The sequence below is a fragment of the Balaenoptera borealis genome, assembly GCF_965194805.1.
Source record: "Balaenoptera borealis genome assembly, chromosome: 12".
Taxonomy (NCBI): Eukaryota; Metazoa; Chordata; class Mammalia; order Artiodactyla; family Balaenopteridae; genus Balaenoptera; species Balaenoptera borealis.
Genome location: NC_138869.1, coordinates 88,506,567 through 88,526,129, shown reverse-complemented (window position 1 = coordinate 88,526,129; position 19,563 = coordinate 88,506,567). Strand labels below are relative to the sequence as shown.

General features: G+C 40.7%; 2 protein-coding genes and 3 pseudogenes across 5 annotated transcripts; 2 read left to right on the top strand and 3 right to left on the bottom strand.

Annotated features, from left to right (window-relative positions):
* Positions 1-57: 57 nt before the first annotated feature.
* Positions 58-12,394, top strand: LOC309607236 (histone H2B type 1-L pseudogene; annotated as a pseudogene). The gene is made up of 2 exons (XR_014249688.1): positions 58-308; positions 5,100-12,394. The product of XR_014249688.1 is annotated as a histone H2B type 1-L pseudogene (transcript).
* Positions 12,395-12,413: 19 nt separating this feature from the next.
* Positions 12,414-12,726, bottom strand: LOC309607241 (histone H4; the record flags this gene model as incomplete). The annotated part of the gene is made up of 1 exon (XM_082345542.1): positions 12,414-12,726. The coding sequence occupies one exon, from the start codon at positions 12,724-12,726 to the stop codon at positions 12,415-12,417; it is 312 nt and encodes a 103-aa protein (XP_082201668.1). The 3' UTR covers position 12,414.
* A 2,856-nt stretch (positions 12,727-15,582) lies between these two features.
* On the top strand, positions 15,583-16,218 carry LOC309607225 (histone H1.3 pseudogene; annotated as a pseudogene). Its single transcript has one exon. The product of its transcript is annotated as a histone H1.3 pseudogene (transcript).
* Positions 16,219-16,448: 230 nt separating this feature from the next.
* LOC309608045 (histone H3.1 pseudogene) lies at positions 16,449-17,000 on the bottom strand (annotated as a pseudogene). Its single transcript has one exon. The product of its transcript is annotated as a histone H3.1 pseudogene (transcript).
* LOC309607235 (histone H2A type 1) lies at positions 16,995-19,452 on the bottom strand (the record flags this gene model as incomplete). The annotated part of the gene is made up of 1 exon (XM_082345541.1): positions 16,995-19,452. The coding sequence occupies one exon, from the start codon at positions 19,450-19,452 to the stop codon at positions 19,060-19,062; it is 393 nt and encodes a 130-aa protein (XP_082201667.1). The 3' UTR covers positions 16,995-19,059.
* Between the last annotated feature and the right edge of the window lie 111 nt (positions 19,453-19,563).

The window sequence follows — 19,563 nt, the reverse complement described above, 5'->3', positions numbered from 1 at the left end:
GTCTCACCCAACTTCACGTTCCGCTGCTTCTCCCAGAACCCCACGTAACGCATACGCCACGTTACGTCACTTCGGCTCCCCCCACCGCCACCGCCCCGGGGTCTCCAGTAAGCTGCAGGCTTCCGCCAGCCCCTTCCGCCCGCGAGATTTCGCGTGGCAGCCACCTGCTGATGCGCAGGCTCTGCGGACCCAGCTTCTCCCCGCTACCCCTGGTTACTGGAGAGTCCCAACAGTCCATGAGGACATGCGCAGATTAAAACGAGGAACCCAGGAGTTTGAAGACTGAGGAACAGGGCAGCAGACCTCCGGTAGTTTTTTCCTCCTCTCTCGACTTTTTCTGAGCTGACGCTTTCCCTCATAACTAATCCCCAGGACACCTTCCTTGCACCACCCCTGTTTATTATCAGCACATGTCTAGGGCACTTTGTGTGAGGATTAAGTGCGTGTATATGTATGTGTGTGTGAATTATTATTACTTCCCACTTGAATAACTATATGTGTTTTAAATTTCATCTTGAGATGCACGAAGGGCCTACATTTATTAGGCTACGGTAGGCACAGACCCTATGGCCCACAGTACTTTTAGAAGTTGACGAAAATATTTTAATTTCTTCTAAAATCAGAATTAAAAATGAACTTTTAGGTCGATGAAAACGTTTTGTGTAATACTAATATTTTAATGTTTATATAATTTTAATAATGTTATTATTTTTCTTATTATTTTTACGGAGGAGAGGGCCCAGGAAGGCAAAAGTGCATAGGGCCCGCAAAACATAATGCAGCCCTGGGTGCAGTTTGCACACAACCATCTCCAGTTATTTTTATTTACTTAAAAAAAAATTTTTTTTTTGGCATACACCTAGACACATTTCCAAGTGCTTTCCAGATGTTAACTCCTTTAATACTCGTAACACACCTATGAACTATTGTTATCCCAATTTTACCCAGATAGATTGAGTCACTTAGAGCTTAAAATAATTTATCCAATGTCCTCTAATAAATGGCAAAGGGGATTCTGACCCAAGCAGCTTAGCTCCAGGGTCCCTGCTCTAAACCATTGCGCTAGAGACATTATCTCTTGGTAACGCTAAGCAATCCGAATCAATCATAGCAGGTAAAATTTAGAGCAAACTAGCCAGGCTACTTTGAGCCCTCTTCTTGACTTGGCCTACAAAGATTTGAACAAATGCTTACTATAGTTTCTGACAGCTCAAGGTCTGATGATCCTAGCCTCTCTTAGGTTCCCTGCCCCACTATTTCTTTTTTCTTTCTTTTCTTTTTGATTTGTTTTATTTTGTTTCGGAGAATCATCTTCACTATTTTTGCTCATTAACATGAATTTTACAGTGCTTTACCAAAAATACAGTGCTGTTTTGTGGCATAACATTGAATTTTTAGGTTATTTTGGAGTTTATGAACATTTTAGCATATTGAGTCATCACAAAACATAGTATAGTGTATATCTATCTCTTAATTTGAGTGAATCTTGTTTTGTATCCTCCAATCGCATTTCATAGTTTTATTCATACAGATCTGGAATATTTTTTCCTGGACTTAGAATCCTTAGAAAGTGTTGTTCTGTTGTAAATGATTTCTGGTTTTTCTGTTTCGATTCCAGAAAGGCCATGAATTTTTATGTGATGCTCATGTAGCAACCAGTGCTTTTAAGCTCTGTAAGGTCTAATTATTTGTTTATAGATTTTCATGAATTTTTACAATGACATATTATTTTCAGACAATAAAGATAACATCTTTTCTTATTGCATCCTTACCCTTCTTACTTGTACTTGTCTCATGGTATTGGCCAGACGCTTGATGCCATGTTGAATAGGAGTAGTACCACCAAATTTTGTCTTTCTTTTGACTCTTTGGGAATCATTCTAAAATTACACTATTAAATGTTGTGCTCACTGTAGCTACTCCTTATGAAGTAAGTAGCTACTCATCCTTCTAGTTTGTTAAAAATGTTTATAAAGATGGAGTGTCATATTCTAACAAATATTTTCCCAGTATCTATGCAAATGATAACAGTTTTTCTCTATTAATTTCTTACACTGGCAGATTTGATGTTAAACTTTTCCTCCATTCTTGGAGTAAACCCTATATGATATACTATTTTTTTTTTTTAAATAATGTGGTCTCTTGGTTTCCATTTGCTTGCATTTCAACTAGAGCTTTTTCTTTAAAAAAATGAATTTCATGAGTAAAATGAGACTATAATTTTCTCTCATTTCTCTCTTTCTTTCTCCCTTTGTTTTCGTTCTGTGTTGTTCCTGTCCAGTTTAGGTAAGTGTACACAATTTCAAAAGAAAAAAAAGGAGAGCTATTTTTCTATTGAAATAGCTTCTGTAAAATAGGGCTTATCAATTACTTAAATTTCACTAATACCTGTAAAACCCAGTTGTGCTTGGTATCATTTAGATTGAAGAGTACAGGAGAGCTTTTTTTTTTTTTAACTGCCTGTCATATTTCCATAATCATAACTTGTTTATTCAACCCATTACTTAATTTTTTTCTTGAAAATTATCCTTTTCTGTTAAGTTTAATTTTTTGTAAAAGTTATTCATAGCATTCTTGTGGTTCTTTATATCTCTTTTTTGGTAGCTACTTTCCCTTTTCTATTCCTATGATTTATTCACACACACACACACACACACACACTCTCTTTTTTTTTTCCTCATTAGTTTTTCTAGATGTTTGTCTATTGTTATAAGGTTTTTCAAAGAACAAGCTTGTGGTTTATGGATTATCTCCATTTTTTTCTTTAATTATTATTTTTTTAAATTTCAGGTCAGGGTTGACATATTTAAAATAATATGTCAATGTGAAAATCCATGAGACTCTATAAACAATGAGCTCTAATAAGAGCTCAAGAGGGTTGGTAACTATGTGCACCACATAAAAATTCATGACCTTTCTTATATTAGCAATGACCTATCTGGAATTGAAATAGAACATCATTCACAACAGTACAACACATTCTAAGAATTCTAAGGCTGATTCTTTCTACTTTATTTGATTTATTTTCCTGTTCTTTTTTTAGCTTTTTTTGTTGAACACCTAGTTTGCATATCTTTAGTGTTTCTTGTTCCTTAATATATGCATATAATATTATATATTTCCCTTTTAGTACAGCTTCAGATACATTCAACAAATTTTATATGTATTATTCTCATTCATATTTATCTCATAATATTACATAATTTCCCTTACGATATTCTAATCCATGGTATTTAGAAGTGCACTTTTAGTTTCCAAGCATATGGGAAGATTGTTTTATTTTTACTATCTTAAAAAAAATATTTTCTATTGCTCTTTAATTAGCTGATAAAAGAGTGCCGTATATATGAAACTGTTTTTTTTGTATCCATTGTGACTTTTTCTAAACTCGGTGTTGAATTTTTGAAATTATTAAATGCATGCTTTTAAAAATTGGACATTCTCTTTGTGTTAAGTGCAGCAATCACAGATAGATCAAGTTTGTTCATTGTGTTGTCCAAATCTTCTATAACCATACATGTTTTCCTCTGCTTGTTACGTGAATTTATAAGAGTAGTATATGAAAGCTTGCCCTACAGCTGTAAACTTGAAGTTCTCTTGCTAATTCTGCCAGTTGTTGCTTATATAGTTAGTGGTTGTGTGGTCAGGTGCATATAAGGTCCTGAATGTTACATCTTATCAGTGGATTTTTATTTTATCATTATGGAATATAGCTCTTTTTTATTTTTAGTTCTATTTTATTATTTTTTTAAATTTAGCCTGGTTTTGATTGTCCCTTGTTCCTTGATTGTATTATTACATTTTTATTTCTTCAAACTTCCAGTAAACAGTTATTTTATGGTCTCTGATAATTTCAATATCTGAAATTCACTGCCCGAGGGAAAGAGAGGGAATCTAAAGCTCTTGTTTGTTTGGATGCCTGACCCTCCATAGTGTCTGTTTTCCTCTTCGATTTGATAACATTTATTATAAGCTTATATTTGGACATTCCAAGTTCCTGGTAGAATGCCTGGCACGTAATAGATGCTAAATAATTACTGAATAAATAAATCACAATCAATCTGTGTACAGTATATCTAGAGAACTTGGGTTCACGATGCTTCCTTCTTGAAGGTGTTTATGTTTGCCTTCACAAGTCACTAGGAGGCGCTATGAACCTAGGTTACTAATTTCAGGAAGCTTTCACTGAAACACGGTGGGGGCGGGGGTGGGGGAGCGGAAGGTTGGGGAGCCTGAGGAATGTTAGGAAAAAAAGTCAAATTCAGGGAGGACACCTCTCTGCAGAAAGGAAAGAGGGTACTGAAAGAACTAACTAAGAAGCCGTTTTCAGATGAAGATGATGATGATGATGGTAATAATAATAATAAATTTAAAATAAATGTGTTAAACACCGGGTTCTTAATTTTTAGTAAGTTTTTGGGTTTTTTGTTTGTTTTATCATTTCACTAGTTAGACTGAAGAACTATTTCTGACCCTCCTTTGTGGCTAAACTGGATGTGATTTGCTCCTTTCCAGTTCGAAGGTTTATAGCCATATAGGCTACGAAATTCTTTTCTTTCTTATCTCCCTTCAAGTGATGTAATTTTATTTCCCTGCTCTTTGTTTTTACGCTGTATTTCTGCATTTTCTGTACAGTGGGAAACACTGTACTCGGAATTGTCTGGATAATCGCCTATTTTTTCTCAGTTCTTCCTTTCCCTCTCACTGGATTCAAATGTAAAGATACAGCTTTTCCAGGAGCTGTAAACGGGCCTTGCAAATCGGAGACTAACCGTGCCACGAGCTTTGCCTCCTTGGTATTTCAAATCACTGGAGAGAGTGACTTCCAGTTTTTAAAATTAACAGACTAATCTGAATTGTTATAAACGAATCAGAACTCATTATAAAATAGGTTAACTAGATTAAAGAAGGTAGCCTGATTGCTGGCAAACTGTCTCAGGATATGACCAGTGAGACAGTATATCTGGAATGATTTATTTGCATGCAGACCTCAAGACGAACGAATCAGCAATTGCATAACTAAGTCTTTATTTGCATAACGTTGCCTACAAATAAGCAGGATCCGGTGGCGCAGACACAGTTTTCTTGTCTTTCAGAAGACATCATCGACGGTACGATGCCTGAACTAGTGAAGTCTCTGGTCCCGAAGAAGGACTGCAAGAAGGCGGTGACCAAGGCTCAGGAAAGAGATGGGAAGAAACGCAAGTGTAGCCGTAAGGAGAGCTACTCCATGTACGTGTACAAGGTGCTGAATCAGGGCCACCCGGAACCCGGCATCTGGTGCAAGGCCATGGGCATCATGAACTCGTTTGTCAATGACATCTTGGAGCGCATCGCGGGAGCGGGAGAAGCGTCGCGCCTGGCGCGTTACAACAAGCGCTCGACCATCACACTTCCAGAGAAATCCAGATGGCCGTACGCCTGCTGCTGCCCGGGGAGCTGGCCAAGCACGCCGTGTCCGGCGGCACCAAGGTTGTCACCAAGTACACCAGCTCCAAGTAAATGTTTATAGCCACTTTTCAGAGCCATTTCACGTTTTCACAATCAGAGCTGAGCACTAGCTTGTGCGGTTTTGTGAACTCTGGGCTTTAAATTAGCGTCAAGGGTAACGCTTAGCAAAGTACTTAAAAAGTTAGCGATCCTCGGGTGGCAAAACTACTGTATATTGTTACTGACAACTGTTCAGCGTACGAGGGTTGCTTCCCAACTGCCAAAGCGAACGTGCACTGAAACCACTTAGTGCTAACCCCAATCCTTGGAGCTCTTGGTCACCTTTATAAACTTTGTACAGGGTGCTCTCTGGGCTGGAATCGGCGCTTTGTGAAGCTCTGGTCTTGGTTTTATGTAAAGCGTCAGGCTGTAACGTCCAAGAGACCACAGTTATGTTTGAAAATCCCACTGTCTAAAACCAGCACTTTCTTAGTATAACTTTGCGGGTCTTCCGCCTAGGTTCATTTGTGTGGATCTAATTCTTTTTCCTCACACTCCTTCACCCCCAGCCCTTTGCCTAGGGCTTTCAAGTCCTGGCTGAACATTTTATCTAAGATTCTTTACAAGCATATTATGTTGGGTGGCTGCAGCTCTCCAGTAAGGGGAAAATAGTTACTAACTTTTTATTTTGTTTTATCTCTTTCCTGGTCATTAGATTTTTGTTTGAAGAATGCAATCTTCTCCCCACTCTCCTGACTCGTTTTACAAACTAGACCTGCAAAATTCACAGAATTCTGTATTCGGCCACCTGTCTTCTCACTAGAGTAGCCACATAGTATAAAGATTGGCTCTGCCGCCTCCAATCTGTCCTTTTCTGTCCCCGGTGAGCTCCCTTCTGAGCCCATCGCCCTATCCTGCCTCCAGATCTCCTCCCTCTGCTCAGTTCAGAAACTGTGGAGGGATCCTGGCAAGGAAGAAGAGAGGGACCCAGGGTCGGCTCAGAACGCAGAGAGGAAGAACTGTGGAAGTAGAGATGCTTTTTAATGTGAGCTGAACACTGAGGTTTGAAAGCCTACGGTTTGTGATCGCATAGTGCCCAGGAGATTAAACCCTGGGAAATAAAGAGCAGGGCTCTTCCCTCATTTCTCCGGAAACTGCAAGGTAGAGGTGTCCTTCAGGAAGTCAGGTGAAAAAGGTTCAGTTGAGGGCACTTCACCCATAAATGGAAATGCCAAATCCACCCAAGAATTGCTATCACTCTCCTTGAGAAAAACTCCTAGCCAGCCTCCAGGGCCAGTCTATCTGGTCTCCATTTTATTGTCTCAAAAAGGTAGATAATAAAATAAGCACGAAGATACAAACAAGTCTTTATTTTCAGGTTACTGAATTACAATTGCATTTCGACTGTTTCTGATCACCTTGATTTTAGTCTGAGGTCATACTAAAACTCCTCTGTTCATAGGGTATTTAGTTTCCATTCCAGAGTCACCGTGGGGGCTTTTTGTTTTTTACCTGCTCACAGCCTTTGGATGATCACCCACCTCACAAAAATCAAAAATCTGTGCTATGGCCCCAAGCCCTGAAAAGTCTGGCCCTCACCTAACTCTCCAACCCAACCTCAGAGGATTCTTTTTCTCCCTTTTGTTTTGTGTTTCTTCATTGTTTTTTGGTTTGGTTTTTTTCCAGGCCTTTGCCGTTTTTCTCTGTCTGAAATGCCCCTGATTCCACATCCATCCCCAGCACACACACAGTTTATTGATCAACAACTTCAATTTCAGCTTAATCATTATTATATCCTTGGGGAAGCTGGCCTCCATTGTTAAAGGCTCTCACAGTCACAAACAACTGGATGTATACCCAGCCCCCCAAATTAATCATTACTAAGGGGACATGGGACCCTTAGGATTGATGTGGTTGAATCAGAACCCCATTCCTGAGGCTAAGAGAGGGACTCTGCCTTCCCTGGAGCACAAGGCAGGGAGGAAAGGGAGACCTTAACAAAATTGAGGCTATATTAGAAAGGAAGAGGGCAAATGACTTTTGGCAAGGCACTTGCACTGCCTGATGTAAGGGCCTTCTAGGCAGACAGAAGGAGCATCCACCAAGTTCATTCATATTCAAGTGCCAAGCACTAAATTATGTACTGAGGACATAAAGCACTTGAGTGTGCATCAGAATCACCCAGAGGGCTTGTTAAAGGACAGATTGCTGGTCCCATTCCCACAGTTTCTGTTTCATTAGCTCTGGGGGAGATCTGAGAACTCGGCTTACTAAAAAGTGCCCAGCAGATACAGTGCTGCTTATTTGGTAGGAGGCTTTGAGAACATCTAATATATGGTGAAGAACAAGCTACCAAAGCCCCTGCCCACATGAGCTTCCTGGTGGCAAAGATAAGTTTATGATAGAAGAAGGTAAAGGGTGTGGATGTCAAACAATGAAGTTTAGATTTATTTTGCAGACGACAAAAAGTTACAGAAAGCTTCGGAGCAGGGACTGACATAATTGGCTCCAGTGTTAGGAAGGTGTCTATAATGGCAGTAGAGAAGCGATTCCATTCAGTATTTTGTCAAATAATGATTGGATTTTCTCTGTGAGAGGCCTTATTTACAGCGCTGAGACAGACAGGCTGATCTTCTGGGGCTGATATCCAAGTGGGAGGAGAGAGATAATCAACACATTGATAACTCAGCAAGATATTTCAAATAGAGAGAAGTTCTGAGGCCTGTGAAATTATTTGAAATAAGACCAGGTGCTGTGATAGTAACTACGTGATGCTTTAGATAAGGGAACCCACAACCCAGGGAATAAAAGTTCCAGGCCAAGGCAGGGAGGAGTTTGTGCTCAAGGAATATAAGGTCTGTATGCTAGGAGATTAGTAAGGTAAAGGGGTAAAAAATGAGGCTGGGGATTAAACAGGTACCTGAACATGTTGGACCTTATAGGCCAAAAGAAAGCACCAGATTCTTATGGTGTCATGGGAAACTCTTAGAATGTTTAATAACTCTAGCCACTATGGGGAGAATGAATTTTATGGGATCAAAAGTAGAAAGAAGCAGGGAATAAAATTGAAAGCTTATTGCAATAATTCTGGTGAAATTATTAGAATTAGATTTAGAAGGAGAAAGTCAAAAGGATTTATTGAAGAGTTAGGTTTTATGGGTGAAGAATCAAGTAGCTAACATTTGTTGAGCCCTTTATATGTTTAGGAAACTATGCCAAGCTCTTTAGAAACGTTAACTCACTTCATCTGCTCAACATCCACATTATCTAGATGCAACTTTTCTCTCCTTTTAATTGAGCAAAGTGTGCGGCTGGTGTTAGACCCAAGGTAGTGTGGCTCCAGAGGTTCTGTGCTTATCTACTGCCCTGCAGTGCTAATGAAGGTCTTGGGTAATCAAGAATTCTAGGAGAGAATGAGTTTTCTGAGACTGGAACATGACAATTTTTAAATCCCCTTAGCACTCCATTGTAGATGTCAAGTGAGTAGTTGTATATGCGAATCTGGAATTCAAAGGCAAATGGGGACTGGACATAGAAATTTTTGAAAATTTTGGAAATAGATATTTTAATGTCAGCATGGCATGAGTTGGAGATTACCCATGGAGGAAGAATAAAGAAGTGAGTTTATCCTGGAGGCATTCCAAACTTTAGAGAAAAAGAGACAGCAAAAGATTCTAAAGAGTGACAAGTGAGTTTGGGAGAAAATCAGGAGAGCAGAGTCACAAAAGTCAAGAAAATAATGTATTTCACCAAGGAGGACATGACCAAGTTGGTGTGATGTCTAGAAGGCTAAGAACAAACATGAGCTTTGGATATAGTTAATAGAGATCCCTGGGAACTCGGGTTATGGGTACTGAAGGACGGCCCAGACATCATCTGGGACAACTTCAGGACTCAATTATTACTTCTTTCCTAGGAACAGCTCCACTCAGGGCTGAGCGCCATGTGTGGCCATTATGTTTTTACCCTCTGTCTTGGGCCATCATATTCAATCGATGCAGGCATCTGCCCAGCTGGATCAATCAGATTTGTTTTCGTAGAAATTAGGAAAAGGAACTGAAGAAAAAGACAGGACAAAGTGTTCAGTAATTGCTTAAGTGTGGTCAGCAAACTTAACTTTCGAGAGAATTTTTTTTGTTTAAATAATCTGGAATTTTTTTTTTATGTTTACAACCAAAAGAACTTCCATTTATGCACTTGCAACTTCTTAAGAATATATGTAAACTATACTTGTCAAACATATGCATAAACACATAATCCTATGTTTTCACTCAGTCCTCACGAAAATATGAATTTTTGCCTACATTACAGATAAGGGAACAGTGGTTAGTAATTTACCACAGACCACAAAGATAGAAAATGGTAACTCAAGACTTCAAGTGTGTGTCTTCGTGGTTCAAATGCCACTTTTTTTTCCTCTGGGCCTCTGAGAAATGTCATGAGAAATAAGAATGCTAATAATAGCAATTATAATAGCCCAAACATGGAGCATTTACCATGTGCCATGCACTGGCCAAAATGCTTAACAAATATTTAATGTTATTCACCCCCAAACATATAAGATAGGAACTACTGTTATCTCCATTTATGAGGAAACAGGCATAGAGCGGTTGGTTAAGACACAGAGACAAAGAATAAGCATCCCTCTGTACAAGCTTTCCAGCTCCTTTTTATCTCTGAAAAGGGGTATTGGGAATGTTTCTTGTAAACTTAATAAATGATTTATTCAATGACATAGACCCTGTTGAATATATTTACCAAGACTAGCAATGGAAGACAAGTTCAAAGGGCCTTAAGAAGAAATTCATGGACTTCCTCCTTAATCAGGCTAAAAAATAAACACCCCACTGTTTTTATTTACTTTTAAATCTCATGAGATACAGTCATTTTGGGCCTTCAGGCCTCTGAGAATCAAAATTTTTCCAAATGGGCTATCTTGCATTCTGAGTTATGAAGTGTTAAGACCTGACCTAACTTCTTGAGAATATATAGGTCTATTGCACATGGTGAATAAATGGTGACAAATTTACTCTTGTTCAATGTGTTCTTTATGCATTTTGTCTGTCCTTTCCTCTCTAGCCTTAAATTTTGGATCTTTACACCTCAGACTCTAAAATCCTAGACTCCAAGCTGTTGACAGGAATCCATGGAGCCCTGGGAATTCCTTGTATGAGCTCCATGAAATATCTATGTCCAAAATGTGAACTTTTTACCACTTTCTCAAAGGAGCTTCTGATCCACATGTTGTTAAGAACTATTCTCCTCGGGGAAACAGTACTCTGAAATATCCAGATTACAACTGCTTAAGACATACGGATAGCCCACCCACCTGTCTCTAACATGTAATGAGCCCCTATTCTGTGTTCTGTCTAGCATGGAACACAGTGGAAGAGATGTCAAGGAGAGAGGCTCACTTGGCATTAGCTTTCCTTAAAAGAGCTTTCTGGCCAATGGAAGGACAGTCATACTGGTAAATAAGTTGAGAAAACAGTATTTGGTATGATAAAGTTACGTTGCTGTAACAGAGACTCAAAAATAAGTTAGCTTAAAAACAGTCTTGTTCATGGAACAGATACACTATGATTAGTCCAGCTCTGTGGGGCAGCTCTGCCCCTCCTGATCAATCAGGAACTCTTGTCCCTTACAAGTCATGGTTCTGCCACCCCTAGAGCCTGATGGTCTCTGCTGGGTCAAACAAGATCAGCACCTTCATAGCCGGCAGGAAGAGGAAAGGTTTTAAAGCCTGGGAGTGTCTTCTACTTACACTCCAAAAAGACCACTTAGTCACCTACTCCCCTCTGCTCCCAGACAAGCCAGGAATGTTATCTCACACTAGGGAGACTCCTGTCCAGCTATACGTTATTATAATACAGTGAACCACTTTCATTGGAAAAAAATACCAGTTGTATCACAATAACCCAAGATTTTTTCACAGAATAAAGCCCATTCTGAGGAAACCAAAGAATACAGTGGCATGCTGACAATCCTGAGAGACTGTAGAAAGTTTACAGTAGGTAAGAAAAAGAAATGGGTAACCCACTTGAGAACTGCTTATTTTGCCTCATTTCCTGATGTGTAGAGAACAAGGTGGGATTTGACTCAGGAAGACCTGAATTTGAAAGGCCCAGTCCAGCATTTTGTCAGGATACGTGTTATGCAACTCTCACCTATAATTTAAGGTAAATCTGCTTGTAATCAAGTCTAAGAATATTCAAGATAAAGAGTCAACATAATAACAAGTTGGTAAACATAAACCTGTATATTTATATCAAGCATTTATATCAACCTTCATAAAAGCTTCTCTTGGATTGAGAAACCAGTAGCTTTGGCATGGGAAGACAGCTCAGAGAAGCAGAGACAAGTTGTCCTGTCTCCATTCCACTTTTAAACAAGAGAAAACCCCAAGTACTCTTATTTTACTTAAGTATAGTTGATTCACAATGTTAATTTCCAAGTACTCTTATTGTTTCTCTGGTAGAACTTGACTGCCTTCGACATATTTTATGTTCATTGATCATCCCCCTTTCTCCCCCATTTATCATGTGATGTCCAAGAAGGCAAGACTGTTTTAATGTCTTCAGCCCACAAAAGTGTCTACGTTCCATTTTCCATTTTCCTAGCATCAGGGTTTACCTCTTACTTCTTCTGTGATGTTCTCCACCTTTTTTCACTGACAGTTGCACAAAATGTCACCTGCAGTTTACTGTCCTGTTGGTCTTCTAGCTATAAGCACACTAAATACATTGAATATGCAATTCGACCTGAGGTTATGGACCAGCTTTACAGACCTGCGACTAATCTGAAACATACCAAAAACGAATCAGATAAAATCAATTTAAATTTACATATTGTAAACAGTACTGACCCAAACATCTTAACAAAAAATTAGAACAGAAAGCGCAAAACTCTTTTTGAGTGAAAGAATAGGTGGCCCTGAAAAGGGCCTTTGGTTTTAGTAGGCTCACGGAGATGGCCGACTGGAGTTCAGCCACCAAAGCCGTAAAGAGTGCGGCCCTGCCGCTTGAGCGCGTAGACCACATCCATGGCGGTGACAGTCTTGCGCTTGGCGTGCTCGGTGTAGGTAACAGCGTCCCGGATCACGTTCTCCAGAAACACTTTCAACACCCCGCGGGTCTCCTCGTAGATAAGACCAGAGATACGCTTGACGCCACCACGTCGGGCTAAGCGACGGATGGCCGGCTTAGTGATGCCCTGGATGTTATCTCGCAGAACTTTGCGGTGGCGCTTGGCGCCACCCTTCCCCAGCCCCTTTCCACCTTTACCACGCCCAGACATCGCAAAAATACAGCTATCACACCCGCAGCGAAGTGATTTCCACAGCGCCACTTACAAATTATATAGTAATGTGACGGACCTGTTTGAAAACTGCAAGAGCAGGGGCGGTAACCACATTCAGTTCCCACCCTTCGCTTATTTGTCCCTTGCTCACAGCTGTGGCAGCTATGAGAGGCGCCTGAAGCGACAGTGGATCCTGGAGATGGGATTTAATAAATGCTCCTGTATATGGATACGTGTGTTTGTGCATCCGTACAATGTAGGCAGCCGTTAAGTTGGGCAACAGATCATACACTTTGCACAAAGAAGCCTGATACTTGTTCTTCAGACTTTCCAAAATATGAAATAATCAGTTAGTACACGCTATTGTCCCTTATAAAATGCTTTAAATACGGTTTTAAATAAATCATATCTTTATTGTTTAAGCTTCCATTAGTTTTGTCCATTTATGTTTTGGTTAACTAAACAGAGCTCTTTGGTATGCAGGCTGGATGACCCCACAGAGGGAACTAAGAATATAAGAAGGTTACGCGTTTAAGAGGTCAAGTCAGGTTAAAAATCACTGAGCGCTACATTGGAGATTTATAAATATGTATATCCCAAAGTGATAAAAACCTTGTTCTGCTGTAAGTCTAAGATTTATGGTTTGATTATATATTTAATTGTGGACAGTTTGTATCTGGCATTGTATCTGTCACCGCATTCTATTTCTGCAACCAGGTGGCATTACAGTGTCCAGTCAAGCTCTGGAGACAGCCTTCTCTACATACTAGCTTGTGACCTTGGGCAGCTTATACTCAGTTTTTTCCTTTTATCGATAAATGTATAAGAAAGTGTAAATTATAGAGCACTTGAATTCAAAAGAGATAATCCAGATTTCTTAAAATAATATCTGTAAATAAGTAATCACTCAGCATTATTTATTATGACACATTATAGTATCATGTCTGCTCTTAACTCCTCCACTCAAGATTCACTCCTCTAAAGTGAAAGTCTAAGTGATTATCTAATTTACTAAAACCTTCTTTTTGAGAACTCCTCAAAATAATAAATACGTAAAGATTTAATTTATGGTTAATTCCCTTGAGTTCCAGCTGACTTGGATAGCTTTGGCTTTTTCTCCATGGTCTGTGAAGAGGCCCAAGTTCATCAAAACAGTTCCATGAGTTTACACTGCACAGAAACAAATTCCAGAATGGCGTTCTTAACCTCGGCTATATAGATAGATTCAGAGCATCTGGAAACTTGTATTGAACAAAAACTCCATCTTTATCTTTACTTTATACTCCAAGTGAACCTTAGCATTTCCTCCACTTGTGAATGCAGGCAACAAACAATGTGAGTGGCAGGACCTGTGCTATATTCATACCATGTTGCAGTTGCAGCTGTCAATATCTCAATCTCTAATGTTGTTTAAAGTATTACACCTTCTAAACTGTGGTAATTCTTGGTCATATGGGTAATCTTGTTATTTAATGTGTTAATAAAGAAGCACATGTTAATGTTTCACCAGTTTGAATTTTTGATAAATTTGATAATGGTATTTTAATACAACTGTTTTCCTTTGTAATCCTATGTATATTATCTTAAGCACTGAAAAGCATTATTCTGGGAAGGGGCTCGTAAGGTTTACCAGAAATACAAAGAAATCCATGGCTGCTTCAAAATAAACATAATATGTTAAAGACGAACAGTTTGAGGCCTGAAGAAGAAAATCAAAGCACTTTCTACCATCAATCTATTTCCTACTGAACATAATGCATAACCTATAATGTGTTTCCTATAAACCTGTATCCTTGCTTAAATAAGAAATGTAGTAATGAATATAAATGCTTTTCAATTTCCCTTTTTTAAGGGAATTCTATATAAGTATGTGTGAGAGTATTGTGCGTGTGTATATTCCTTAATTCTTTTACTTGGATACTTCGCCAAAGTTTATCTTCCAGAAGCATGACAGAACCCTGAACCCAAGAGCTTGTGAACATTTTAATAACTGATCCTTCCTAATAAAGTCAATGTAAATAAATGAATCTTTAAAACCCCATAAAGCAGTCCAACTCTATTTTATGCCTGTACCTGGACCTCCTCTGCCATCAGCTTGTGCAACACAAGCCCAACTACCAGGTCAAGAGGATCATTGATTATTGCTTTTGCTATTTTCCTACATAAATTTTGAATGCTTAAAGCCCCCAAATTAACTAACCCTCTATGTAGTCACAAAAAAGCTATGATAAAACTTTTCCAAACTAAATAATGACTTTTCTTATCAGATATTGCTGTTATTCCAAGCAGCCTTTACTACAGTTCTTGTAGAGAAATCCTGAAAGAGCCTGTGTTATTTCTCCTCATATGAAACAAATTTTCCAGGTAAATGTCAATGAGAATCAAGCAGTTGTTGAAGGTATGAAAAGCCAAGAATGTATAGAATGTCACTTGAGAGCAAGCTATTGAAGACACAAAGAGAAGAATTTATATTTTAAACGAAACTCAAAAAGTTGTCTCTCTGACCTGTGAATCTGTAGGAGTGTCGGGGGATTTTGAAAAAGGCTGAGACCAAAGTGATAAAAACTGGAAGAAGAAACTATAAAGGTCTCAAAGCTTGAGCTGTCCCGGTTCATTGTACAATATAATTGGTGTGGTTCCTCCACAGGAGATCTTTAATTTTTTGCTTTCCTGAATTGTAACAAACACAACTCCGAGACAGAGCTGAGACTAGGTTGCTGTCAAGCTGGAAGCCAGCTGGGAACCAATCAGCGCGCAGTGGCGCTGTGTGTATATATAACACACACATTCCCGGTCTGGGTACTCAACTCTGAGCCTTTAATTTCTTACTGTTAGGCATCCACATCAACAGCCATGTCTGAAACCGTACCTGCTGCGCTTCCTGTTACTTCTGCGGAGAAGACCCCTGTGAAGAAGAAGCCTCGCAAGTCTGCTGGTGCCGTGAAGCGCAAGGCGTCCGGGCCCCCGGTATCCGAGCTCATCACCAAGGCTGTCTCCGCTTCCAAGGAGCGCAGCGGCATGTCCCTGGCTGCGCTCAAGAAGGCGCTGGCAGCTGGCGGCTACGACGTGGAGAAGAACAACAGTCGGATCAAGCTAGGTCTCAAGAGCCTGGTGAGTAAGGGCACCCTGGTGCAGACCAAGGGCACCGGCGCCTCTGGCTCTTTCAAGCTCAACAAGAAGTCGGCCACCGAGGAAGCGAAGCCCAAAGCCAAGAAAGCGAGCGCGACCAACCCCAAGAAGGCTACTGGGGCAAAGAAGCCCAGGAAGGCCACAGGCGTTGCCAGTCCGAAAAAAACCGCCAAGAAGACCCCAAAGGCAAAAAAACCATTAGCAGGTACCGGGGCCAAGAAAGTGGTCAAGAGCCCGAAAAAGGTGAAGACAGCCAAACCGAAGATGGCCAAGAGTCCAGCCAAGGCCAGAATTCATAAGCACAAGGTAGCCAAGCTTAAAGCGGTCAAGCCAAAGAAGGCGGCCCCCAAAAAGAAGTAAGAGAAAAAAAAGACTTGAGTACCTTAAAGGCTCTTTTCAGAGCCACCCAATTAATCTTAAAGAACTTGTAACACCATTTTTGCCGGAGGCGGAGGTTGGGAGGAGAGGTTTTATTTCTTCGCTCGGAATGGAGGTCCCCGTGCACAGGAATCTTTCACAGAAAAGGTGGTTGGCTCTGAAAAGAGCCTTTGGGTTTTTCAGAGGTTGGCACTTAATCGGGAGACACAAATCTACGCCCTCTCCCCGCGGATGCGGCGGGCGAGCTGGATGTCTTTGGGCATGATGGTGACGCGCTTGGCGTGGATGGCACACAGGTTGGTGTCCTCGAAGAGCCCCACCAGGTAGGCCTCGCACGCCTCCTGCAGCGCCATCACGGCCGAGCTCTGGAAGCGCAGGTCGGTCTTGAAGTCCTGCGCGATCTCGCGCACCAGCCGCTGGAACGGCAGCTTGCGGATCAGCAGCTCCGTGGACTTCTGGTAGCGGCGGATCTCGCGCAGGGCCACCGTGCCGGGCCGGTAGCGGTGCGGCTTCTTCACGCCGCCCGTGGCCGGTGCGCTCTTGCGGGCCGCCTTGGTGGCCAGCTGCTTGCGCGGCGCCTTGCCGCCGGTGGACTTGCGAGCGGTCTGCTTTGTACGAGCCGTGACAGATTTCCCGAAAGCAGCTAGCTGGTGGAAAAATGAAAACCTGCCCCCCGCCCCTCCCACCCCGCACCGGTATATATAAAGAGAGTTCCTTTCTGATTGGACAAGGCATTTGTTCCTTACGGCTTGCAGTGAAGGTATTGGTAGCGAGGTTCACTCTCCGACATCAGCCTCCCTTTGAATGGCTGTTTTCAACCCTTTCTCGCCTCTATCTTCCTTATGCAGTTTCTTTACAATGTTCTTTGGCTTTTCTCCGCAGAACTTAACACAAATTATTACAATGCTTAATCTTGTTTGCAGAATAAATTTTTAAAACTTTGGTACATGAAACTGGCTTTCTTTTGATCAATTTTTTGAAAAGGCGTGTGTTGGATATGATTGGCGCCAAGAGATTTTTATACCCTCATTCAAATGTAGTAAGGCTAATTTTACGTCAATTTCTTGATTTCTCTTTTTAAACTCTTAAGAGATTTTTTTAAATAACAAAATACTTTCCTTTTATTTCCCCTTTTATATTACAGCTAAGTCGTGTTTTGGTAGATTATATTATCTATGAATTTCATTTCAGGATAGTAAAGGGGGTAGTTACAGTATTTGTTATAGAAAAAGAGTGTTGGATCTGATAGAATTGAGAACCATCAGTTTAGGGGTCCAGAGATCATATGAAAGCAGAACTCGGAAAGAATCCTGAACACTTATTGTTATCCCCAATCCAGGCCCCCTGAATACACCCTCCTCTACCTTCCCCATACGACTTAACGTGGCTTGCCTGTAAGTCTTATGATGAGCCCTTGCACTGCATTCCAAGCTATCATGCTCCAGTGTCAGTTTTCTGGCTTGGGGTAAGAGCTGTGGCCACAGGAGGAGAAAGGAATCCCTACTATTAAGATGCATTGTGTTTTAAAGATATATGTAAGTTTCAGATTTTACAAAGACTAAAGAATTTACACCTATATAGCTTGTGATCTGATCATATGTCTGAGGGTTCTTTAGGGCCATATTAAAAAAGAGAGAGAGGGGGAGAGGAAAGGAGAAAGAAATAAAACTTTTTGGAAACTATTAATATTATTATTTACTATTAAGGAATCTACTTGTATGACTACCATGAATCCCAGGCTGGGTTAACAGTGAAAAGTTCTGGAGGTAACTACACCCAACTCTGGATGGTCTGGTTATAACCATGGTCTTCTCTCTCTACCTCAAATGAAAGCCTAGCCGCATGAGTCCTCAATCTCTGAAGTCCTCTTCATGGAAGATGCCAAAGCCAACTGTGTGAGAGGTTTTATCAGAGGAGAGGACGATTTTGTCTTCCCAGAAGACAAACCCTCTGCTTTATGAGGTAGATAGCAACCCCAAACCACAGACAGGTTGGGACCTGGGCAGGCCTCAATTCTTCGAGATTTTTCGGAATGCACTAAAACCATTAACTCTGAATTAATTTCATGTTTGCTATTATAACTATATTAACAAATGTTTACTTTTCACTATAACATTCTCACATAAAAGCACCCCACTACGTTTCACAATTTCAACTGACCTTCGTGTAAAATGGTGTTAAGAAAAACTCAAACTTGTAAATGGTACACAAGTGTTACTGTACGTCCCTTAAAGTCATGCTGAAACCTTTGTTAAGCTCTGCCTAAACAAATTCTAGCTCCAGGCTATGCAGTATTGTATTCCTATTTACAATTGATTAGGGCCCAGCTCAGTAGAGTTGAGATTGGCTATTAAAAACATAAGTATGAATTACAGATCAACTTGTCCCGTTAGGATGCAAAACAATTCTTTTCAACATGAGATAGTACTAAAGGAGTGGTTTAAATGATCTTGTAGATCACTAACTAGATTTGCACCTAAACTTTCAACATTTACCAAGTATTATGCTACCATTATCTTTTCCTGAGGGTTAACAACTGAGGGCTTGCTGCATTGATCGACTTAATTACTTGTGACACAAAGTCTATATCATTTTTACTTAGCTAAAGAGTACTTTTTTGATTATTTTAAACTGTATGATTAGTTTGCATTTCCTAAGAGTGTAAATACATCTTCTAAGTTGACAAAATGTGTTGAAAATCATTTTCAACAACCTGCTTAAATAAGAAAAATGTAAGCCCTTTTAACGAATACGTGGGTGGCTCTGAAAAGAGCCTTTGGTTTAGACTGATTCCTCAAAGATCAAGAATTTGAATACTGCAGTTTACTTGCCCTTGGCCTTGTGGTGGCTCTCGGTCTTCTTAGGCAGCAGCACGGCCTGAATGTTGGGCAGGACGCCGCCCTGAGCGATAGTGACTTTGCCCAGCAGCTTGTTGAGCTCCTCGTCGTTGCGGATGGCCAGCTGCAGATGACGCGGAATGATGCGCGTCTTCTTGTTGTCGCGGGCCGCGTTGCCCGCCAGCTCCAGGATCTCGGCCGTCAGGTACTCCAGCACCGCCGCCAGGTACACGGGCGCGCCGGCCCCGACCCGCTCGGCATAGTTGCCCTTTCGGAGCAGGCGGTGCACTCGGCCCACGGGGAATTGAAGCCCAGCACGAGAAGAACGGGTCTTAGCCTTGGCACGAGCCTTACCACCTTGTTTTCCGCGTCCCGACATCTGATCAATCTAATCAACGTGCCTAGCAAAGAAGAAGCAAAACGAAAGTACAAATTCTCTTAACAAATGAGAAGCAATTATACTTCGAAGCCGAATTGTAAATTACACTGT